General features: G+C 40.9%; 1 protein-coding gene across 3 annotated transcripts in view; it reads right to left on the bottom strand.

Annotated features, from left to right (window-relative positions):
* Positions 1–26,481, bottom strand: part of slc41a2b (solute carrier family 41 member 2b) — a 48,416-nt gene that overhangs the window by 18,571 nt on the left and 3,364 nt on the right. For all 3 annotated transcript variants that reach the window (XM_031288150.2, XM_035995969.1, XM_031288148.2), the window contains exons 3-8: positions 24,757–24,864; positions 17,324–17,395; positions 16,515–16,659; positions 16,113–16,259; positions 5,566–5,713; positions 3,949–4,028 (exon numbers count right to left, since the gene is read on the bottom strand). In XM_031288150.2, coding sequence (XP_031144010.1) covers positions 3,949–4,028; positions 5,566–5,713; positions 16,113–16,259; positions 16,515–16,659; positions 17,324–17,395; positions 24,757–24,864 — 700 coding nt within the window. The remainder of the gene's footprint in view (positions 1–3,948; positions 4,029–5,565; positions 5,714–16,112; positions 16,260–16,514; positions 16,660–17,323; positions 17,396–24,756; positions 24,865–26,481) is intronic.

Genomic DNA, 26,481 nt, shown 5'->3' with positions numbered 1-26,481 from the left:
GCAACAAAAGACGCTTTTGGGCTACTTTTTGGAACCAAAACGTTACCAGCTTCTTCTTCTTTTCTTTTTTTTTTTTTTTTTTTTACTACAAAAGCACAATAGTCAACTTTTTCTTGTCAAAAAAGACGCCAAGTGTGAATATAGCCTTAGACTGAGACGTCTATGGGCCATTTACACATGCACGGCAAAACCTGAAGGTCATGGAGAATTCACAGCGAGCGTGTTGATGACGTTCTCTATTGTGGCTGACGGGAAAGCGGAAGAAACGTAATGTCCGAGGGTGAAAAAGAAGGGTGATTTAGAGACGCCGGCAAAAAAATGTCTAACTGGAGAGACAACGAGATTTGGGATCTTCTGCCTAAAGGGCAGACGCAGTGTTCTTACACCCTCAGCAGGGGACAGAGGTAGAGTGAAGGTTTGGGGCCAATATCTGGTTTATTCAGGTCAGTGGGTTTGACAGGAGGAATGAGGACAAGGAGGTCTGGGGAACTACGTACGTACGTGGGGAACTACAGGGGGTCTGTGCTACTGTCGGGGAGGAGGGGGAGGGTGCACAGGAACTGTCTGCCCGCTCATCTCATCTCCTCTCGGTTTAATTTAATTTTGTTTATTCGAAACGGCTCAAACACCGGGATGTTACGCGATAACACAAACACAGATCACAGATCGCATATAATGAAAGAAAAACATGGACAGGAAGTGAGATGTAAAGAAGGCAGACACCTTATCGTAAAACAAACAGAAGGAGAGAGAGAGAGAGAGAATACAAAAAAGGCAAATATGCCGAGATGACAAGCAAAGATTAAAGACTGCTGTATCTGAGTGCTGTCTAGCGGGAAAACTGCAGAACAAGATGCATAACACAATGTGATATCTGCACGTTTAGAAAGCCAGATCAAAAGGCGTTTTAAGACCTTTGTAGTGGCACCTGAAACTGAATTATAAATAATAAAAAGTACTACAGGAAATTAACTGGCAGACGCTTCCTCCATACCTGGATTAAACATACCAGAATACCTTTTGAAATATTAATATAGTTTAAGCAGCTAGAGATAGCTTCTATTGCAGGAAAAAAAATGCATAAAATAATGCATTAACGGAGTTGAATGAACGGAGGTCAGTGTGGTAGAAAGAAGGCTTTTTCTCTCTCTCTCTCTCTCTCTCTCTCTCTCTTTCATTGAACCTGTCTTTTCTTATCACGCTTTACACATCTCCTTTCCCACTGCCTTTTCTTTCATTTTATTTTTTATTTTTATTACTACAGGACCCTCAGTGCATCTTAAGCCGCTGACAGACGCGAGTAGGCCGCCTCACTGTGTCATCACCCGTCAATAAAATGTTGTCAATCCGAGGCGGTTCAAACGCTTGCTCAGACGGGAATTTTTCTGATGAGACACACACACACACACACACACACACACACACACACACACACACACACACACACACACACACACACACACACACACACACACACACACACACACACACACACACACACACACACACACACACGATTCCCCCAGCTGTATTGTGCCTGGGATACGTCTCGACGGAAAAACCAATTACAGTCAGAATCGTACTCTATCTCGTTAAATGTCTCTCATTAATGCCATTTAATTAAAAGCTTATCTCTTGTTGTTGGAAGGTGCCAGGGCCCTGGCAAACCGTGGCTCAGCCAGTTAGCAGTGGGAGATAAGAGGCAAGAGGAAATGGAACTGAAGGGACTAGTTTTATGAAGTGTAGACAGACTGACGGACTGTGGCTGACTGACTGAACCAGTCTCATTAGGCAACTTGTTTACGCTGAGGCTGAGCATTCGGTGTCTTTATTTAGTAACTTTCATTTATCCGGGGGACTGTTGACTGGGCACAGGCGCTCCTTCTGCTTTCGCAGTAGCATTAATTCACACCTGGGAGCCGCACGGCACAAGACAAACAGACTCCATGGTGTGTCATCCATCTTGTGTATAAACACCTTGTCTATATCTCAGCTCCAAGGGTCAGAGACTGCATTAATTGCCAAGCTGAGAGGGGGAAAAAAACGAGACAAACATCTACAGACAGAGTTTCTCTCAAAATTCCGAGGTGAACAGCTTGGTGCCGTCTGCTAAAAAATTACACTGGTTTTACTTCACACACACACACACACACACACACACACACACACACACACACACACACACACACACACACACACACACACACACACACACACACACACACACACACACAGTTTGTCTTTCTTTCTGGGAAATCATGTCTTATATTACCCATTCAACTCAATTTAATTTGACTTCAAATTCACAAAGAGTAATCAACTTTGGATAATTCCCGGTCCAAGTTCCAAGTTGTGCCATGCTGTAATCTTTCATTATGAAGAAGCATATGCCATATTGATTTTGGCTTTAGAACGTGCACGTAAGCAGGGACCAGGCGTTTGTATTAGGGCTGTCAATCGATTAAAAAATGTAATCTAATTAATTACATACTCTGTGATTAATTAATCGAAATGAATCGCATACATAATTAACGGTGCCTGAACCGATACTTTTTAATAAAGTAAGAAAAGAAAAAAAAGGGTACTAAACAACAGTTAGTAAAGAACGGCTTGTTTATTGCTAAGGCCATATGGTCAAAATTAAATGATTTAACAATAATGTATAACAATAACAATAAGTTATTTCACTAGTAAATTGCTGTTGAATGCCAAAAACAACCATCAGATGCGAAAAGGACATTTACAATAACTTCAAATGCACCACGAGGCTGTAGTTTACCAGTTTCATTGAACACACCGTCTGTGTTTTTCCGACGGCAGCTGCAGATTGTTACATACCGGTGTTGAATCCTCTACAGTAAAACACAGTCAAACTTTACACCGTTTAGCATTAGCTGTCAGCATTTTAACCGTGTTTAATCCAGCTACTAGCTAGCAGTAGGCTAACGTTAGCTGCTGTCGAGTATAGTGTTAACTAGCTAGCGGTAGGCTAACGTTAGCTGCTGTCGAGTATAGTGTTAACTAGCTAGCGGTAGGCTAACGTTAGCTGCTGTCGAGTATAGTGTTAACTAGCTAGCGGTAGGCTAACGTTAGCTGCTGTCGAGTATAGTGTTAACTAGCTAGAGGTAGGCTAACGTTAGCTGCTGTCGAGTATAGTGTTAACTAGCTAGAGGTAGGCTAACGTTAGCTGCTGTTGAGTATAGTGTTAACTAGCGTCACATGCAGCGGTGTTTGTGTTGCCTGTATCGTCTGTTTCAGAGCATCAGAGAGAAGAGCAGACATATCAGTGGCACCAGATTTCGGTAGCCAGGGTTGGCAGGAAGAAGATTTTTACAAGTAAATGTTCCAGTTAATGATCCAGGCAGCACATTCTCATCTCCCTCCATCATTTTACAGTCCAATGGTGGCTAGAACGACTCCGGGTCAAACGTCAATATGGAATGGATTAATCTGCGTTATTTTTTTTTAACGAGTTATTTTTTCTCAGATTAATTAATCGAAATTAACGCATTATTTTGACAGCCCTAGTTTGTATATAAAGGTCATCAAAATTGATCATTTTAACCTAAGTTACACACGTGTATGACCACAATCTTGTGGTGTGTGTGTGTGTGTGTGTGTGTGTGTGTGTGTGTGTGTGTGGGGTCACTGAACACAGCACAATCCTTTAACACTGTGTCCTGCACTTCCACAGAGGTGAAATACAGCATTAGAGCAATCGAACTACACAGGCTTTGGGTTTTCATTACATTTCATATGTGTATCTCTTTTCTGTAAGCCCGTGGATTTAGGAAGCTATTATATTAAAACCTCTGGTCCCAGATTCTCCTCGTCTGTTGGTGCCACCGGGGGAGGGAGGGGGGTGGGGGGGGGGGAGCAATTGCAAATCCAACACCTTGAAGCCATTCACAGCAAAAGGAAGAAGCCGTTGCCAATACCGTGACTCACCGTTGATAACCGGGGTGTACACCACGATGCCAGCCAGATTTGGGTCAGACACTGTTTTGTCCAGGATGAGTCCTCCGATGCTGCAGAACACAACATAATTAGATCATTAACTGCTGGTACTGTGTGTGTGAAAGAGAGAGAGAGTGAGAGAGAGAGAGACAAAAGGGGGCATGGAAATAGAAAGACAGAGCATTTGTTATCTAAATGATGTCCACAGTGAATCTATGGCCTTTTAAAAAGCTTCATCAGCTGCACTGCAAGTGGTGAGGACTTGTGCTACCTTGTCACTGTGCAGTCCCTCCAGAAAAACGTGATTATGCGATCGCATAATTCAATGCATAATCAGCCGCATATTTATGCGGGGGCCGCATTTTTTCAAATACGTTGCACTTTCGCCGCATAAACTGCCGATTTCCACGCAAAATATGGAGGGCTTGCATGATTTCATAATCCCCGCATTTTCGTTGCAAAAAAGTCACACATATATCTTAGTAGAAAGTTGAAAAATGTTGCGTTTACTTCACACAAGAGCAGCCATTTTGCCCTGTTGCCATGGGAACGTTATGAAGTGACGTAATTACGCGACGCGAACATCGAAAAGCTGCAAACCCCGCGATGAAGCCATGATGAAACCGCAGTTTTTGCAAGTTCCCGCAATTTCATCGCATAAAATTGCATAAATATCCCGCATATTCCATCGCATCTTTTAAGAAAACGTGGCACGTAATCAAGGATTTTTGCCCGCAACAATCACAAAAACCCCCCGTCAAAAACAGCTTTTGCCAACAGCAGTTATCAATTTCTCTTCAGTGACCACTGACAAGCAAAGAAAACAGGCTACACCCTCCTACAACCGCGATGGCTGCACCTGATTGGACGTGGGGCCGTCTGCTCCCGGGTTTTAAAATAGACTTACGCGGAGGCTCGTTTTGGAAAGTTATTGAAGGAAAATAGTTCACCCAAATTTGTTTCTGAAAAAAACATTTTATGAGAGGAATAAGCTATGCAGTTGCTGAACGTATTTGTCTTCGATTTAGGAACGACAGCGATCAGTTTAAAAGATTTTCGGGAGTTTTCGAGAGCAGAGCTGGACGCCCCTGATTCTCATAGAGTAGCCTGGACCTCAACTTGACGCCCGGGCTCCGAAAGTCGCCACTACACTACCAGAATGGATTGCTTGGCTGCTCCCATAGACAATGAATGGGCGGGAAAAAGCGGAAAGCATGGAAATGACAGTTTCTGACAGTGGAAACGTACCATAAGAGAGAGTGAAAGAAATAGTTTTAAGCTTATGGTGTCCAGAGACAATATTTCTATTGTCTTTTTGCTCTATAAAACTTGGGGAAATGTGTCATCGCCTGCACTGAGTATTGCGAGGCGAGCGAGACAATCATTCCCTTCCTACTGGCTGTCTTAGTAAAAGGCTGCCAGGCTCAAGTGGACCCGAGGGTGGATGTGCTAGGGTGCTGCAATTTGTTTTGGGGATGAGTCATCAAGCAAACCAGACACTGGCAAGTGCAGACGCAGAATAGCTGTTCTTTCCCCTTTGAAGACTAAACACGCACAGTTACACAAACAAACACACACACACACACACACACACACACACACACACACCTGCTGATGAGCATGGCAGTGATGACTGGCTCCCACCCAGAGTAGAGCAGGGTGCGGCTGGCTGGGTGCTTGGAGGAGATGACGATCCACAGCGGAGTCAGACACATGAAGAAAGCGCAAACCAGTGACGACACATACGGGTAGGTATCTGGGGAAGAGGAAGAGAGGCATTTATTTTTTCCCCCCCCGATTCATTTTTCCTCTTTGTGCGGCCGTTTGGAGCTTATCCCAGCATGCACTAGGGTAACGGTAGGGAAAACCCCTGGGCACTGTTCAAACCGAGTGCCAGTCCAGTTTTACAGTGTCTGTTTTCTTTTTATACAATGCATCAATGTTTAACTTAAAACTACATTTTTATACAACCTACGTCTTTCATATGATTATATTTCTGCAGAAAGGCCCCGAGATAACACAGGACCTGCACTAAGGCTATTTTAAAGGGTAACTACGTTTTTTTTCAACCCGATGTTCCTATGTTTTTGTGTCTAAGTGACTGATGGGAACAACTATCTTTGACATTGGTCCAGTATTAAGCAAGCTACAATGTAAGTTAACAGGACAATTGTCCAGCTTGTATTTACCTTCACAAAAGTGCTCGTTTTGCCACTGACAGACTCAGATTAATATTCTAAGTGTCTGACAACATTATGGAAAGGAGTTCTAAGGAGGCAGGCCTTTCTGTTAAAGAGTAAGATCCTTTTTTTAAACCTAAACACATCCGCGAAAATTGTGTTCGCTAAAGCCACCAGACTCCATGTAAATAAACAGTAATTTTAGCATCGTAAAATACACTTCATTCAAAGTTGACAGAAACTAAATAAAACTATGAAAAGCTGTTTTGGGTCGTCTTTTCACTTTCCCAACCATCACAACTTTAGTTTTGGTTGAAATAAACACATAGTTTACCAATTTACATGTGAAAATGTTGGCTCCATACACACTAAAAGTATTGTTTTTTTAAATGGAGTCTGGTGGGTTTAGTGCTAGCGACCTCAGAGCTGTTTCTGGTTAAACAGAAAGGTCTTAAAGAGGTTTTAAAAGGTCTATCTCTGTAGGGATCCTTTCCATAATGTTGTCAGATACTTGGAATATTAATCTGAGCCTTTCAGTGGCACAATGAAGCACTTTTAGTGGACCAAACTGACGATGCACATTTGCCCCATAGGGTTGGCTGCTGGTTACAGCATTTACGCTTAATACTGGACCAATTTCAAAGATTGTTGTTCCCATTAGTCATTTACACACACAAACATAGGAAAATAGGGTCAGGCTCGCTCTCTCTCTCTCTCTCTCTCTCATATATATATATGACTCCAACGAAATAAAGCCCATGGCAATTCATGAAATATTTTTCGAGATTATACTTTAATCTGGACCAAAGTGGTGGACCAACCTGCCACCCTTAAAGTGGCCATATTATGCTCATTTTCAGGTTCATAATTATATTTAGAGATTATATCAGAATAGGTTTACATGGTTGTACTGCACATTGCTGCAGCTCCTCTTTTCACCCTGTGTTCAGGTCTCTGTTTTAGCTACAGAGTGAGACCTCTCACTTCTGTAAGATCTTTGTTGGCAGTCGCACATGCTCAGTAGCTAGGTAAGGATCACATCATCTAGCTAGCTGTTTGTTTCTACAACTTCAGTAGTACAAGGCAGGATTAGCCAGGAGACTTCTTCTAAACGAACAGGGACATGTAAGTTGTTCTTTTGTAGATTATGGTGAACTAGTGTGTGTTGTAGCAGTGTTTTACCATTCAGAACGAGCTAGCATGCTACGGTTAGCCACCTCGTTTCGGCTAGTGACATAAAAAGCCCTGCCAATTTTGACCAGCTCACCCGGAGACTGAAGGCAGGACACATTCAGAAACCGTATCTCACTCTAAACAGCATGGAGGTTTTTTTTTCCCACGTTTGTATGTGTGTGGAAGCACCAGAGACACAAAATAACAACCCAAATCCCAGAAAAGTGATGTTTTCATAATATGGGCACTTTAAGGACAGGCTAAAAAAGTTCCAGCCATGAGCTGGTTGAACTCTCTAAATTAAAAAAAAGGGGCTTGACTTTCTTTCCCATTTTCTGAACCTGGGTAAACTAAACTAACAAAAGGAAACATAACTTGCAGTCCCAGAAGCATTTGCTCCATTTACAGTACATGCTGCAAATCCACTATTACTGACAAATTCCTGCCCTCACAGCTTTCTTTAGGGTGCTGACACACCAACCAGACGGGCCGACCGTCGGCAGAAAAGCCAGTCGGACTGATCAGTCGGGTCCCCGAGGTCCAAAAAATGTCTCAAAACACACTGAGGCGACGCCGACTTGAGTGTACCATCGGCACGTGCGCGAAACGTCATACGTCTCCATAGCAGCAGGCGGCGCGGCTCTGTATTGTTTCCATTAACAGTCTGATTATTTCCAAGAAAATGAAAACCGGCAGCTGACTGGACGAACGCGTCACGTGGTTCTTTTTTCTCCGGAAATTCACAGCCAGACTGTCATGGCAGCTCGTTCAGAATACGATCTCATATTGGACTAAAATAGTTCACCAAAACGTGTTTCTGAAAACATTTTAAGCGAGAAATAGGTGCATCTGTACAGGGAGCGGTGGATTTTTGCAAATCCCACTACAGGCGGTACCAGAGGAGCTGGATTTATTTTAATGACCTGCTTCATGTAGTTCTACTGGAACATAGGGTCAGTTTCAGCAAATATGACAGAAAGTTAGTTTTATAAGGCTTACCTACTGCACCTTTAACATTGTGAGGTTCTCCATTAAGGTTAAAGAAAAGTAGCTAGGATAAGGGGAACGCTTATCACATTTAGCCTACCAGCTTCAGTGTCCAATCCACCTGAGCTGCATACTATGTTTCAAATGTGAGAGGAAAGTGGAGCACCGAGAGGAAATGCACACCAACACAGGGAAGGTTTCGCTCACTTTCTCTCTACAACTGTACCTCTTTGTTTAAACTAAAATATAGCACAACACAACTATTTTTGAAAGAGTAATTAGGGTAAAGCACCTGCTTAGAGCAAACCACCAGATGTTTCCAGCAGGATCCTGTTCCAAGCACTAAATAACAGTCATTACAGAAACAGTCCCAGATTTATCATCTCCATGGTCTGCTAGCTGGAGAATAGAAATGGCCCAATGTTCAGTTCAGAGTATTAATGGGCTATGGCAGACCTTTAGTCCCAAAACGCTGAGAAAGATATACTGAGGCACACATTTGAGAGGAGAGCCTTTCTCCAAATCAATCCACCTCCCTCTGAAGCAAAGATCACGACATTGACATTAAATTGGCATGCACAGAGTTAAGCTGACACTCCAATTAAGTTCGTCAACAGGTTAAACTATTTACATGAACCTCTGCCACCCTGCCATTGAGTTGTCCTGCTGCCGTGAACAAACCAAATGAACAAGAACAAACAATTGATATTCCTGTCCATCTCTGGTGGACTACATTCCGCTAAAACGCTCTGCCAGGAAAAAGAATGGTGCGGCTGCCAACTCTCTCTTTTAGCTGAGAAATGGCAAGATGCTGCTAATGCACGGGAAAGAATGGTGATTTTAATATTGATGACAAGTACTGCTAGCTACCCTGTTTTATGATGACAGAAGTGCATCCAAAGCCCCAGCATGAGTTTGCATATGTAAAAGCTACCAATGAGATGAGGGCGACGTTTCTCTGCCCAGGAATCCTGTTCATGGGTTTAACTATGCACCTGAAGCAGGATTATTCTAACTTTTTAACAGTATGGGCCCTAGCTTGCACCTGATGCAGCGCAAAGCCCGACGCAAGTGTCTTTGCTAATTTAAGACCGACGCAGTTGTCAATTTCCCGTCCAGCGTCTACGTCCTTCAAATAGCAAAACGCGCCTGGCTTTTAAAGGGAACAGGAGATGACACCCTGATTGCTTTTTTGCATGTTACGCCCAAAACACACCTATGATTAATGAAGACAACTAAGTACAACCCTTTAGTTAATTTTCTCCTGATTCGTCTGTCTGAAAAATGCCATGTTGGTGTCAGAATGTCCGTGACATATGTGGCTTGAAAAAAAGGGTCCAGTATTTACTTATATAATCTGTGTTCTTTCACGTTTCCCATTAGACTCTAAGAAGAACATGTAGCTAATTTCCCTCAGTGCGCTGCAGCCAAGGCAACTTCTTGTAAGTGAAGTTGAACATTTTCAACTTCACTCAAAACCAGTGATGTAGATGAGATAGAGCTGCCTACAATGACTGTGCTGTACTTGAGAGACCCTTGTCAGTAAATCTGCTTCCCTTTCCAATGAGCTTAGACTAGTTGTGGATACAGGCTCTGCAGTGTCCATTTTGCCACATCACATCTACGATAAGTCCCACCTACTAGTCGGCTGGTGACCTACACAAGGAAAATAACTCCTGTGCCTGGATGCATACGCGTCACAGTGAGTAGAGGAGTTATGACCTCCTCATCCTCGTTCTTTGTGGTAAAGAAAGGCACCCTTCTCCTAGGAAGAGATCTCATGGCTGCCTTAAACATCTGGATTCAAGGCTATACTGTCTGACCTCCGTCCACTGCTCCTCCTGTTCCTGTGTTGACTACAGACTCTACACCTGCATTCTGCATCCCTGCTGCTCCTTACATCGGATGTGCACACAGCTTTGTGCATTAGGCGAATATCGACCATACTGTACGTCAAAAAACTACGAACACTGCCTTTTGCTGTAAGGGCTTCTGTCTCAGCGGAACTGGATCGCTTGCTGAAAGCTGGCGTCAAAAAATGAATGCATCACCCCTGTGTTTCACCTATAATAGTCACAGGACAGAGAACTGGTGGAATAAGAAAGTGCACCGCCCACCGTGAACCTAACAAAGCCGTAGGTTCAGACTGCTACCCCCTGCTCTATGTGGATGAACTGTTTGCAAACCTACAAGGTGGGAAGGTGTTCTCTTCAACTGATCTGGCTAATGCATATTACCAGCTGCCCCTCTATGAAGATAGCTGAGACCTCACAGCATTCATCACACACCAGGGTCTTTTTAGATACTGTAGGGCCTACTACTCTAATGTTTAGAGAATACACTCTGGACCTGCCGCTATAGTCCCCTAAAGAGGTGTGGCAGTCGTGAAACCCACGTGACATAGATTCAGGAAATTATTTTGAGTTGGGGCTGCTCGGTTCTCAAACCCATAAAGTATTAAAACTGATGGTCATGAAATACATCTGTAATATCGTTAAATTACCCAGGACACTCACTTGTTTCTATGTTGAGGATATCATTCAAAGACAACTTTCAAACACCACTCCCACTTTGTAACTCCATACGGTATTTTTGTTTGAAAATTGCTACTTTAAGTTATCTGTTAAATATATTAGCACACAAACTTTAATCCAGACATTTAACTCTGGAGCTGTTCAGCTTTCTGGCACTTTTATTCAGGCATAGCCTTGTGCCAGTTTATGGCCGCCTGTAATGATGTGGTGAATTTAATAAAAATACAAAAAAGCATTGGAGGATAATTTCCCCTCTCTTTGTAATTGTGGGCAATTTGTCATAATAAATGGATATGTGTATACGACTCCCATTCTGCAGGTGTAAATGCAGTCGGTTTCTGAGTATTTGAGTCTAGACCCAACCTGAGTTCTTTTTTTTTTTTTTTTTTTTTACACTCAATACTAGCCATTCCTTCCTGTTTTGTCTACATGATGGTTTCAATTCTCTCATGGACTGCCCTGAAATGGCCCAGTGTTGCCACATCCACACAAACACACAACCATGCATGCTCACAGGCTTTGACCCCATTTCTTGGTGGTGCTGCTTTTATGTGTTGTTGAGCCCTCTCAGTGAAGATCTCTCTAACAATCCTGTTTGTTAAAATCACTTCATAAATAAACTTGACTGCGCTCGACTAGGCACCTGCAGCTACTGCAGTCTCGTCGGTGTGTCATCTCTACTCAACATTAGAAGCATTAGAGCCATTTAAGGGGCAGTAGGTAAGCCTTATAAAACTAACTTTCTGTCATATTTGCTGAAACTGACCCTATGTTCCAGTAGAACTACATGAAGCAGGTCATTTAAAATAAATCCAGCTCCTCTGGCACCACCTACAGCCTGTAGTGGGATTTGCAAAAATCCACCACTCCCTGTTCAGATGCACCAATCAGGGCCAGGGGGGGGTGTCTAACTGCGTGTCAATCACTGCTCATGCACACGCATTCATTCTCCCTTATGGGCGGAGGGGCTTAGGAGACCGTTTTGGGCTTTAGCAGAAAGGGGGGAGGGACTGAGAAGTTGTCCACGTTCAATCGAAAAATCGTATGTAACACAATTCGTTTCCCTAGAATCAATTTTTGTCATTTTTTTTTTTTTTTACCAATGATTGACCTAAATATTTTCTGTTTATACGGTACAGCTGACAGCGACTGCATCATATCGGTTTTCAGCAAAACAGACCGAAAGCAGAAAATCCATGTTATGTTCTTCTTTACAAAGTAAATAAATGTCAGACTGACTGACTGACATGTGATGTGCATTCTTCTTAGAAAACAATGAGGTTTTAGGAATGTCTCATGATATAGCGTATTTTTCAACTTTTGTTTTTGTTAAAGAAGGAAATGAAAGTGTCAATACTATCGAATTGCAATCCTTCTAGAATCGCATTAAATGAAAATCGCAGTACGAATCGAAACCCATGTATCGTAAAAGAATCGAATTCGGGACAAAAAGCATATCGTCCCAGCCCTTAGTAATCATGTGATTTACAATAATAATACATTTTATTTATATAGTGCTTTACATGGTACTCAAAGACACTTTACAGTAAAACCAGGACATAGAGCACTTTAAAAACAAATAAGCAATAAAACCAACACATAAAATAAGCATATTAAAAGCAATTAAAAACAATAAAACCAGTAACTATCAGGTGAGAAATATAAGATCATTGTATTTATACTCTGTTTAGCTGATAGTTAACTGATCGTTAGTTCTAATTTGGCAGGAAAGTGTCGGCGTGGCTGGGCTCGAGAACAACAGAGCCACTGTCCTGAGAGTGACACAGCCAGACAGCCTCACTGCACTGCCATGGAAATATGAAATTGGAAGTGTGTTTAATACATTTAGCTCACATATCTAAATTGTTCCCTTTCACTGTGGTGAACATCTGTGTCACACAATTAGACCAGACAGGGTTAGTTAATGTTAGAGTCTTTCCACGAGGAAACAGGTCCCAGTGTACGCTGCATTAAGTGAGACAAGGTGGTGCAACGGAGGTCTGGGTGTGACATGAATTAAACATGTGGAATGTGTGGAGGTGGGAGGGGAAAGAGACGGTCTGTTTCTGCAACTAAAGAGAAGCGTGGCTAAAGAGCGAGGCAGGAAGGACCTCTACTGGCCAAAGGGGGAAGTGCTTCATTACAAAAAGCCACCACAGAAAGCAAAGATCTGGGCTCTACAACCATTTCTAACTGAGAGAAGATTGACCAAATGAAGTGATTGTAAATGGGTTCTGTGTTACTTCAATCTAGGGCTGCACCTAACGATTATTTTAATTGTTGATTGGTTGTTTGGTCGATAAAATGTCATCAAATTGTGATAGATGTGGATCAGTGTTTTCCAAAGCCCGTGATGACGTCCTCAAATGTCCTGTTGCTGGAAGCTGGAATCAGAGTTGAACTTGTTTTCATGTAAAAAAATAAATAAAAATAAAAAGACTCAAACCAATTAAATGATTATCAAAATAGTTGCCAATTAATTGAATAGTTAACAACTAATCGATTAATTCAGAGATCTTCAACAGTGGGTCCGGGACCCTTAGGTGGTCCTCAAGAGTAACCGCGGGGGTTGCCAAAACTTGAAATAGGTCTAAATAGTCCAACGTATTATCAGCAAAAATAAATCAGCCTATTTGTGATTTATTTATTTATGAAATAACATTGATGACATGCATATTGGCCTTGTAGGTATGGCAGCCACTAGGCATCCACAGACACAGTTAAGCTGGATGATTAACTGTCCTACATGTATGTTTAACATTAAAACATCATGTATGAATATATTAACCCTTGCGTTGTCTTCCTGTCGACCTGCAACTGAGTTTTTCTGGGTCAAAATTTTAAATGAAATAAAAAATGTCAACGTTTAGGTCGTCTTTTTCGACACTTTTTCCAACGTTTGTTAATTTTTTCTGATTTTTTTGTCGATTTTTTTCTGCGCTTTTGAAGCTTTTTCCCCACATTCTTCCCCTTTTTTCAGCGTTCTTTTATCATTTTTTTTTTCAAATGCTATAAAATTTAATAAAACACACAAATTCAATGAAAGTAGTGAACCGATCGTTTATTTTACTTGTGAAGAGTAATAAATATATTTTTTTGGACAATTTGTTTGAAAGAAACCCAAATTTCTGATATAGAAACTTTTTTTAAATGGGTCAAATTTGACCCGAGGACAACAGGAGGGTTAATATGTCAATTATTATTGTAATACCTTAGTATTGTATGCACCGTAATAAAAGGTATGTGTAAAGGCTTTAGGCCACCCTACACGTCATTGTATAGGCCCAGTTTAACATGCAACTTAAGTTTATACAAAAGAAAGTAAGGGGTCCCTGCTCCGTCTCCCTTTCAGCTAAGGGTCATGCCCTCCAATATCGTGAATCATATTTATTTGACATATCAGTCAAAATAACTGTAATTAGACATTTTCCTCATATCGTGCAGCGCTACTTACAAGGAGCTCATTATTAAGAGCATTATTAGTCCAGACCGGAACCTGGACCTTGTATATCATAAATCATTTTACTCACTTATTTGGGAACTGCTAAATTATACAAAGTAGGACAACACAATGCAGCTTTGTTTGAATCCATTTTCTGATATATCGGGTAAAATCCACACACTCACATGGGGCGCAGAGCCTGCCCCTCCCCTGTTACCACAGACATGATCTTGAGGGAGGCCTTAACCCTCCAGCCTCAGCTTTTCAGGTGGTCTCGATCTGGTTGGATTGGCCAGTTGGCGGTTTTAACACCAGCACAAATCAACAACAAAACATGCAGACCGTTGGCTCATTGGACATCGTTAGCCACTCCTGATGTACTTAGGCCTGTCGCGATAGTCAATAAATCAATTAATCGCACGATGAAAAAAATGAGCTCGTTAATTTTTCCAGCCGCGATAATTTCCATTTGCATGCTTGTTTGTTTTCCCTCTCTCTCTCACTAAGTACAACCCTTTTGAACCATGCGCCCGGACCTTTTTTCCGCCGTCAATCTAGCAAAAGTGGATTCGTACACGCCCTAAACGCACCTGCAGCAGGCGCTTCATGCCGTGCGCCGAGATCGTTAAAATAGGGCTCAGTGACAAAACTAACATGTAATTAAACAAAAACGTTTGTTATTCCATTGCCTTCCACCCTCCCTCTTGTCAGTCGCATGGTCTTTGTGTGGAGGCGGGACTCCTGGCGGAGAGAGAGAGAGAGACAGAAAATGCGAGTAGTTGGAGCGGGGTTTTCCGCAGCACTTTGCCGTTAAGGCGCCGTCAAAAAAAGAAGACGTATATGAGCGATATCCGCCGTGTTACTCGGCGTCCGGTTTTCTCCCTTTCATTCCAAACCACGCAGTTGACAACCTGCAGGTGGAGGCGGTGGAGACAGGCTCGGACATAAACGCCGCTGTGGACTTGTCAGTCTTGCAAGCGGTTTCAGGAAAGTTGCTGTATGTGTCCGACAATGCACAGAACATTAACCGGTACAAGCCTACAGCTGTCAGTGTGTCAGAGGCTCCCGGACGGTGAACTGAGACTCCGTTACCTGCTTGTCAAAAGTCGCCACTTACTAGCTAATAAATTAGCCTAAGGTAAACGCTAGCTATCAGTAAACAGAAGTGACGTGGTAGCTGGCGTCTGTTTGTGCGCAAGCGTGCGTGTGTGCGTGTGTGTGTGTGTGAAGCCCCCCCCCGCGAAGCTCCGACCTGCAAAGGAGCAGAAGAAAGTATAGCTGCACCTTCGCCAAAATGAAGACTGAAAAACAGAACTATTTTGGTACAAACATTTACTCGCCATGTGGCAGATAGTCACATAGAAATAGGTAGATATAATGTATTATTTAAATTTAATATTTAGTGTTTAATAAATAATTGTTAAATGCAGTACAGAGTCTGTAGTCTATCACAAACACTCGACTAATGCTGCAAACATTTGACAGCCTGTATGAATTACCTGGGAGAACATACGGGTCACAAATGGCAATTCCACAACTGTACAACAGCATGAAAGACGACATACTAAAGGAGATCAGAGACATATTGTGGATATTTAAAATGTCTTCCAGTTCCAGTGTTAAATATTCTTTAGAAATAAAAGTTTATTGATCTTTGAAAAGGTGTACCTGCATTATTATGTCATTATCAATATATTAGATGAAAATGGTCTCAGAACGACAATATTATCGTTTATCGCAATAATTTCTGGGACAATTTATCGTCCAGCAAAATTTGTTATCGTGACAGGCCTAGATGTACTTATATTGCGGTTTCTAAAGGAGTAACTGTTCACCTACCTAGGCACTTGTAGAGGCCTTGGCTTATCCCGGCCAGGATCGCCAAGGTAATGAGGTCCCCAAAACTGGCGGCAATGGGTGTGGCTACATTGTCTGGGTTGATGCCAGTCTTCTTGGAACCCACGATTACACCCACCATGATGATACCTGAACGGGACAAGAAAAGGGTCAGCGGCCATCACATAACTGGTGTGCCTTCTGACATCATTACACAACCAGTCTGTCAGAGAGACATACCGGTTTTTTAAAACGCATGTGAGGTTAGTAACAAAGACTGTTTGGGAAGGGGACAGAAGTGACCCAGTTTCTCCAGTCACAGTATCAACAGCTTATTATAAACTGGGGTACTCAGCTGTCACTCTGTGTGTGTGTGTGTGTGTGTGTGTGTGTGTGTGTGTTTACCCTGCAGCAGGGAGGCTATAAAGGCCGTGGCCACGCTGCTGGAGCAGAGCAGCACAGCGTGACTCATCTGGAACTTCCCTTCCGGGATCCAACCGAGAATCACGGCTGCTACGGCAGCCAGGAAACCCACCACGGTGGCCTGAACCTGGAGGAAAGAAGAGTGTGTGCTCTTTTACTAGAGTAGAGAAAACAACGCAAACTATGCGTGCGAAAACAGTGCTTACAGGATTAGCAGGAGGGTAGGTAATGTTCCATATAAACACGACTGTGGTAATACTGTGGGTGACATCATGTCCAGCTAGATTTTCCTCCTGCTGACGTGTGTGTTATTGCGTGACATATTGGACAAACAGTTCATGAAAACACAGTGACATTGCACGTGTCGTGCTGTGTTTATCAGTGTGTGGGTAGATGATTAGCAGAGCATGTACGCAGTCTTACACAGACAGAGATCAATACGACAGTCTGAGTCAACGGCAATCTAAATCCAAAAAATGACCGCCATTGGTAGGCAGCGGCAATGTGTATCAAGAATATTACAGACCACAGAACATCCATAGTGTCACATAAATAGGATAGTATGCAGGTGAGATTGTGTGCCTATGTTAAATATAATTCAATTACATTCTTTTAATGGCCAAACACAAATCAGTAGAGGCATTCGGTTTGAAAAGGAAAATGCAAATTTAAATAGAAGCTAATCAAAAAAATTCAAACAATCATTGCAGTATTGATTCACTGTCAATGAAAGGGCAATACTAGCTGTTCATGCATGTATATAGTTTAGGGCTAAAGTGTGCGTGTGTTACCTGCTTCAGTGCCAGGTTGCCTATGATTAGATTCCACTTCTCTATGGGAGAATCCATCTTGCCCACATTCACCTGTGTTTCGCGGTAGGACAGAATGAAGAAAACAATTAGTAACATTCTGTGAGTTTTCTATGACTGCCTGTGAATATACACCAGTAGAGTGCCCGTTCAAAATGTGACTGCTTGGCCTGTGGAATTGCTGCCTGAAGCGGTTTTTCAGAACTATTGAACCCCAAAATTACTTTATTCATTTTTTTTTTTTGTCTTTATTTTTTTGTTTCAACGTTGCCTTTGAGGGACATGCACACAGAATGTGTTTATTATCTGCAATTATATAATAATTATCCTGTTCACTTGTATTATTATATCTGACGTGTTTACTCCTTGTTGCTGTTTATATGTATGTTTGTTCTTATGCTTTGGCAACACAGATGAAATCTGAAATTGAAAAAAATTGAAAACTTGAGAGAGAGAGAGAGAGAGAGGAAAAGGTGGAAGGCAATGGAATAACAAACGTTTTTGTTTAACTACATGTTAGTTTTGTCACTGGGCCCTATTTTAACGATCTAAGCGCACGGCGTGAAGCGTCTGGTGCAGGTGCGTTTAGGGCGTGTACGAATCCACTTTTGGTAGTTTGACGGCAGAAAAAAGGGTCCGTGTGCCGGGCGCATGGTTTAAAAGAGTTGTACTTAGTGTCTTCATTAATCAGAGGTGTGTTTTGGGCGTAACATGCAATCAACCAATCAGAGATCATCTCCCATTTCCTTTAAAAGCCAGGCACGTTTGGACCTTGGAGCATTGCTATTATGATGGAGGATTTGCACTGTAATATTTTTATTTGTAATCTTCTGCATGTCTGTGTGCTGCTGCGCGTCCCTGTGTGTGTAACAAGCATAGTGTGCGCATGCTGGGCACGAGTCTAGGCACATTTTACTAATTTGCTGTTAAAATAACAATGAAATGCTGCGTTTTTGACTTTAGACCAGGTTTTTGTTGGTCAATGGCGCGATCACTTCCCGCTGCCTCAAGATAGCAATACGCCAAGAATGCACCTGAACACACCTCCCTGTAAGACCAGCACGCCCAGAATGCACCTGAACACACCTCCCTATAAGACCAGCACGCCCATGGGGGCAAAGATGGGCGCAGGTGCATTTGCTATTTAAACGACGCGGGCGCTGGACGGGAAATTGACAACTGCTTCGGTCTTAAACTAGACACTTGCGTCGGGCGTTGCGCTGCGCTGTGCTGCGCCGGGTGCAAGATAGGGCCCTAGGAGTCTTTTTGGGACACCAGTGAGGAGTGTCAGCTCCCACTGAGCTCTGCTGTCCGTGTTGACACAGCACTGTGAATGTGGAGCGTGTATGCCGAGAGCCGGGGGCCGACAGTAAGAGCCAGAAACTAAACAAAGAGAGAATTCTGCTGTGTCACTTCTTGAGATTTTGTTCCTGCAGTGCAAGAGTGAGTAGTGGAGACAAACACAGAGACGTGGACACACTGAGAAATGTCTCACAGGTTCCACTGAACAAGTGCTTTGTGCACTTGTGAACAGGACTGTAGTACAGGGTTTACACAGGTTTCACCAAGTCAATTTTGAGACTTTTTTAAGCTCATTATGAATTGAATTTAAAACCTATATCACAACATCAAAATGCTTTCTTGCATAAAACCAGTAGGCTTCCAATATGTTGTTAGTAACTGACTTAAACCAAGCCCTAAATTCAGTTTTTTAAAAGCCAAAAAGGTCCCTAAACTTGCACTTCCCCATAGCCTATGGTACCATTCGAAAAAGACTCGTGCGTTGTTGTGTTTCCGGGTCAAATTTGAAAAACATTTTTTTTTTTGGTGCTTTATCTGAAGTTTTTGTCTCTTTTTTATGCTTTTAATGCATTTTTGAAACGTTTTTCTCAACGCTTCTTTAAATTCATGGTCAATAAACCTAATTTATATGACATTTTAGCAATTCTTTTTGTAAAAAAAAAAAAAAAAAAGCAGAAATTGTGAATTATTTTGACTATGAGTCAGAGGATGTTGAGTGGATCCCTGACTGTCAAAGTTTAGTCAGGATACGGTTTTGAAACCATTTAAACATTCTTTTGAAATGCTATAAAATTAAATAAAAGACCCAAAATTTAATGGAAATAATCCATTAGAAGAATTTTTTTCAAATGTTGTATGGGTTCCGTACAACGTACGTCCATGCATCCATGTTATTTTGAGGCAATCTGTTTGAAAGAAACCCATATTTCTGATGTTAAAAACTTCGAAAATGGGTCAAATTTGACCCGAGGACAACACAATGGTTAAGACTTTTTAAGGCCTACAATTGTGATTTTTATACTTTAGACTTTTGTAGACCCCGTGAAAAAACCCTGGTAGTAACACAGGTTTATGACTAGGGCTGTGAATCGTTCAAAAATGTTCGATACCGGTACCGATACCAATGCCGTGACTTCAATACCGCTTTCTGAACGATACTTTTTGTCGAAACCCATTTATCAAATCTAATTTAACAAAAAGATATGACAACATTACAACTAGGAAAAGGTTTTTTTCAACGTAATCGCCGTTTCTTTGTTTAACCACAATGAATTGCTAACGTTAGCTAAGGTCCTGGGGTATGACTTTTGATGGTAATTGTTGATTTTTTTTTGTGCATTTTTATGCCTTTACTCGATAGGACAGCTTTAGACATGAAAGGTGAGAGAGAGGGGGAAACGACATGCAGCAAAGGGCCGCAGGTCAGAATCGAACCCACGACCGCTGCGTCGAGGACTAAGCCTCTATATATGGACGCACGCTCTACCAGGTGAGCTACCCAGGCGCCCTAATTGTTGATTTTGTTTAAATATGCCAAATTGTAATTATATAAGTGATTATTCATGCTTTGTGTTTTATTGATGGGGATACATGTCCTATTGTCAATTTGATGGTAATTTAAGAAAAATAATACAATGTTTTACAACAATAAAGGGGCATGTTTACTTAATAGGCTGTGTACTTTGATATTACATTATCTGGGTCACATGACTGGGATATAACCAAAAGATATATCCTGGAATTCATTCAAAAGTTTCTTTTCTGTGCAAATTAAATATACAGTGACATTTGGAATTGTTACAGCTCTAATTACAACATTACAGCACAGATCTGTTTATTGATTTTTCAGCACCTGCTACGTGAGCCCCGTCTCTGTAACGAAGAGTTTTTACCGTGTGTCTCTTCGCCGTGTAAAGTCAGACAGCCAATCACAGACATTATTAGATCTCGGTAGACGCATGCTGCGTGCTTATTGGCTCACTGACGATGAGATTTACTCCGTTGGTATTGAAATTGGCTATTGAATGACGAGGCATTTTTCGATACTCGACACTAAGGATGCAATTCAGTCGCTGCCTAAAAAGTATTGAATTCGGTACCCAGCCCTATTTATGACGCAGTTTCTTGAGTATGTATGAAAAATGAACTTGTATTTTAACTATTTAACCACCTTATTAACCTGTGCTGTATTAACGCCTCCCTCATGAGTGATGTATCCTATTTCATCTTTTTATTACTGTTTGTTACTGCTCTGCATGGTTGAACGGTGCAAGAAGATGGCTTGGTCTGTGTTACTTGGCTGTGTTTTGATGCTTGCATGGCTTCTTATACTGAATGGGGATACTGTTGATGTGTAACTGTGCTAATGTCTTGCTGCTTCCTGTAACTCTGCATGGCTTACTGAGAAAGCTTATTTGTTGCTCTAGCTGTCTGTATGGTGGCTTGTTGACTTCCTAACTGTATAGTTTAACCTGTACTAATGTCTTGCTGCTTCCTGTTGCTCTGGTCTAAAATCATCTGCCCAAAGGACTACAGTTGGAAATTAGCCAGCTGGCTAACACTGGCACATTTACAGAAATGTTGATTAATGTATGTTGTCCTTTATAAAATAAAGAATAAGAATAAGAAATCCTGTGCTGCAAATGAATGCCACTCTCTATCAGGCAAACATGTTTCTTTCCTCACTGTCCTTCCCTTGTTACACTGTTTGCTAAGGGAGATCTGAAGTGGGGCAGTACATTTGACATCCTGGTTGCAGCAGCCCGTCCCACCTCCGTCTACAGGAAATCACCCCTCACTCTGCTACATCAGCAAATTCCTCCACTTATTCCTAATCCGCAAAGCCCGTCCACCAAAATGCCTTCAAGATGCTGCAAATTAATTCTTGCATTAAACTTTCCAAAGTAATAACAGTATTTTCCCCCAGTGTATTGCCAGCCTAAGATGCCCGCCACCAGGCCTAAGCCACTGGGAATTATTTTTTAACCCTCGTGTTGTCTTCCCCCGCCGGCCATGCACTTGTTGTCCTCTCGGGTCAAAATAGAAAATTAACAATTTTTTTCGGTGATTTTTGACATTTTTGTCCCTTTTTTTGACGTTTTTACCATTTTTCTGACATTTTTGTCCCTTTTTTACCAACTTATTACCACTAATGTTACACTTATTTTTCGGAATTTATGGTCAATAAACCTTGTTGGATTTTTAAATTATACCTAATTTTTGAGTCAAAAAAGCTGAAATTATGAATTATTTTGACTAATATTAGAGGAATGTATGTTGATGGATAATCAAAGACTCGTGTATGTCAAAGTTGAGTCAGAATACTGTTATACTTTTTACAAATGCTAAAAAATGGAATAAAACAACTCAAAATTCAATGAAAGTAGTGATCATTAACTGTACTTGCGAACCTGGAACCATCCATGTTATTTTCTCGGTAATTTGGTTGGAAAAGAAACCCATTTTCTTTAAATATAGACATCCAATTTGACCCCGAGGACAACAGGAGCTTTAATGTATTTTAAGACGTTTTCTAAAACTACAGAGTTTTTATTACGACTCAGTTGGAAACTTCGACGTAGTCACATTTTCAAATCTCCAGTTAGCTTATAGCGTTGACTTAAAGTAGGATAATGCATGGAATCTGTCTCATGGCTTTTTAAGTTCTGAATTTTGCGATTCCGTCCATGATTCTGTCACCACAGAAACGATTTGGCTCTACATTAATGATGCTATCAGTCTGGGACTGGCCCCAACCGGCCCTCGTCGGAAAAAAAAAAAAGACACTTGCCACCATACTAAACAACTTTTCTGGGACAAACCCTGAATTATAACTTGAATTTAGAAGGCGGCAGTGAACGCGGACACAGCTGCACTGACTAACAAGGTCAGTAGTCCACCGTTGTGTTTTCGTCTCCATTTCACCTGACAGAGAAGACGCTCCAGCTGTAATTACAGGCTGGGATGTCACAGAGGTGACCAACAAACTACAGGCAGAGAGAGGCTCAGTCTGTGCAGATGAGATGTCACCGCAAAGAATGATGTAACGCCACACACCCACACAATGACTTCACACATCTAAAAAGTTAAAAGAACATGTTTGTGAGGCTGGCTGGAAGCGTTTCCAACGTTGCGACAGAATATAAAAAAATAAAATAAAAAAAACGAAATAGCTTTCTGTCGACTAGGCCGTAGGGGGAGAAAAAAATGAAAAAGCAAACAGAGTCAACGCAGCGTGACTGCATTATGAGAATAAATGGGATGTCAGTTCTTCAGTCATGCAAGCTGACTGTTTGCTACATCGCAATATATGCATTCATTTATTTCTATTGCACATTTACTGCCGAAACCTTTTAGTGACAAATGCTTAATCCATTCCAACTGAGCACACACATTGTAATTAGTTTGTTTCCTCTCACATCATGCTGAACATAAAAATACTTCCCTGCTAGTGTGTCATTCTGACTGTGTTCACAGAGAGAGCCAGTGTGTGTACAAGGGGCAGGAGGTGGGGGGGGGAATCGATACAGCATAGCATTGCGATATTTCACTTGGCAATACTGTTTAGATACATGCTGGGTGCAATTTGTGAAAAAAGCAGGGGGGGGGGGGGGGGGTTTTGATCATGAAATCCCCCTTTCAATACCACCATGGATATAGAGCTCGGCTGTCCATGCTAAACACTTATGTACTTCAATATCCAGTGGAAAAATAATCTCAAAATGTCAACATAAAACACGGCGCTTTCAAGCCGGGGAGCGGAGTTCACTTTGCGGCGAAAACAAAAATACTTTCACCCAGTAAACGCTCGTTCTTTCCTCGGGAGTGGTTAAACTCCACTACCACGGCCCCTGAAAGGAGCATCATCTGGCGGTGCCTGTAGCCGGCTCACAGTCACCTGTTGGCGGCTAAAAAACTGCCGCTGGTAGCCGGCGTCCTGGAGCTCTGGAGCGGCTAAATACAACCAGCAACTGCTGCTCGGATTGTATCTTTCTATGGCACTAAAGAATGTTCACGTTACAGCGCTTTACTTAGTTTAAAATACTTCTATTTTAAGTATATAATTAGGGCTGTCAGCATTAACGCGTTAATCGCAATGCGATTCATTTTTTTTTTTTTTTTTTTTTTTTTTTTTTTTTTAAAATCGCATTAATCGTAGAAATTCAGAGAAATTAAAAGAAATTAATCGTTTGACAGACCTATTTAGGAGTTACTAAACACTATATTGACTCTAGTAAGGATAGGGATTTTTAGTTTTTTAGTTAGGTACTTGGAGGAATTGTGCAATAATGACAGATTCACACATTTTTCTTTTGTTTACAGTAAATAAATAATTACAAATCTTAAAATCAAGTTCATAAAGTAACTTTCTTTGCATTCATTTGAGTCCCAATCAAGATACACTGGTAAGAATTGCTTTCGATAATATGTACCAACTGTTCTGAAATGCAAAATAATAGAATTTTAATCATGTGATAAGATATGCGATTAATCACGATTAACTATAGAACTTCAGCGATTAAAAAAAAATAATTGTTTGACAGCCCTATATATAATATATGGTCTATTGGTGAAGTAGCATTAATCACTTTGAGGGGGGGGGATACATTTTGTCCCCACAGGGATAACAATAATTCTGTAGAGGCAGGGATATGTAGACCAGAAAGGGGGAAATCCCACGCCTCCCCCTGGAAGAATCACACCCTGGATGAATGGACACCAAGTATCGATCTTTCATTGCATACATTGCACGTGAGAATTTAACTTTTTGGTACTACAATAATAAACATGTATGACAGGTTTGTATGACAGTGTTGGCCAGTTTGTCTGCTTGACAATCACAAAACAAAACAGAGAAATTTATCTTTTTTTGGAGGAAAAAAAACAACAGATGCTGGCACAGTTTTCCTTTGGGGACATGATTTGAAGTTGGTGGGAAAAAAAAGGTAATAAGTTGCAATACATCGCAAAATATCGCAATATGTTGAAAATTGTTTAAGTATTGTGACATAAGTATTGTGATAATATCGTTTCGTGGGGGCCTCTGGTGATTGCCAGCCCTAGTGTGTGTGTGTGTGTGTGTGTGTGTGTGTGTGTGTGTGCGTTTGTCTCACCGCTGTGGACAGCCTCGAGGCCAGGGTCATCTCCAGGTTTCCCTTGAGGCCGAGCAGAGCCGGTACCAGGATGAAGATCTCCGTGATGTACTGGAACGCCTCCCAGTGCTGCCGAGGACACAAGCACAGAATACAGAACATCACGTCTGACCCTGTAACTGCTGCACTTTCACTCAGCCTCATTTGACATTGAAATTAAAATGCTACGCTATCATTTAGACAGGGCTAGACAGAATTCATCATTTGCATATGCATCCATGAACCATCAAATGCTAGTAAGTGGAACTTAAAAAGGTCCCATATTGTAAGTGTAAGTAAGTGTAAGGGAGACTTCTAGTCTAGACTAGGGCTACATTTACATTGCTATGTTTTGGTTTAAAAACAAATATCTTTTGCTACGTTTACACCTCTCATTCCCCCTGCTCTGGCATTTCAGAGGCCCCAAACCGGAGACATTTATATACACAACGAACAATGCGTTGAATATAAACGTCTCCGCGCAAATTTGAACATTCACTGGTGGCTGGTCAAATTTGAACATTCCCAAGTAGCGTACGTTTTATCAAAGGAAAGGTACATTTTAAAAAGAAAGTCAAATCTTACCTTCACTTACATAATTGATCATGAGGTTTTATTTGTTATCTCATTGTGTGGTTGAAAATATTTCATTTATTTCCTTGTCTATGTGAGCTACCTTGATGTTAGCTATGTAATATACTGTAATATGTTTTCAAGATATTTCTTTATTTTCTTGTTTTTTTTATTATTATTATTATTATTATTATTATTATTATTATTATTATTAGTAGTAGTAGTAGTATTATTAGTATTATTATTATGATTAGGGGTGTGCAATTCACATGCGTATCGAGATTCAAGCTCTACCAATTCAAAATCGATTCATAGAATTCCAAAAATCAATTCATATTTTGTAATTTATTTTTTATTTTATTATTTTTTTATTTTTTTTGTATGTCTACTGCAATCACATGGGAAAAGTTACTACATTTACATACTGTGAATCGTTTTTTTTAAATCGTTTTTGAATCAAATTTTTAGTCTAAAAATCGATATCGAATCGTGTCATTTTCCGAATCGTGCACCCCTAATTATTATATATATATATATATATATATATATATATTATTATATATATATATATATATATATATATATATATATATAATAATTAGGGGTGAAATATATATATATATATATATATATATATATATATATATATATATATATATATATATATATATATATATATATTTCCTTATATTTTGGTTGTTTTCTGTTATTTAGTTTTATATGCAGATATTGTTATGTTTCTTTTCTTTTCTGTACGAGTCATGAAATGTTTAAATATTGTCTGGTTTAATGTTGTGTTGGACCCCAGGAAGACTAGCTGGTCGTCTAGGCCGCAGCTAATGGGGATCTTTCTAATAAACACAAAACACTCGTCATTTGGCTGCTGGACAAAAAAAGTTCATTTTGGACCCTGGCCCTAAGTGCACTTACTTTTGGTTTTACCTCCAAAAACAAAGTGGTTTCGATAATCTAGATAAACTGTTGAGTTGTTTACAACCAGTGTGACTGTCTGACTGACCATGTTTCTTAGTTTTACGTTCCCACGTCTCAGTAATTACTTTGCAGAGTACCGCGTTAGGAAAATAAATAAACTGGAATTAGCTTTTAATGCCACTCTGTCTTGAGCTCTCAACC

This window comes from Sander lucioperca, chromosome 20, assembly GCF_008315115.2.
Source record: "Sander lucioperca isolate FBNREF2018 chromosome 20, SLUC_FBN_1.2, whole genome shotgun sequence".
NCBI lineage: Eukaryota > Metazoa > Chordata > Actinopteri > Perciformes > Percidae > Sander > Sander lucioperca.
Note: the sequence above shows the minus strand (reverse complement) of the source record. Positions and strands in the feature narration are given on the sequence as shown.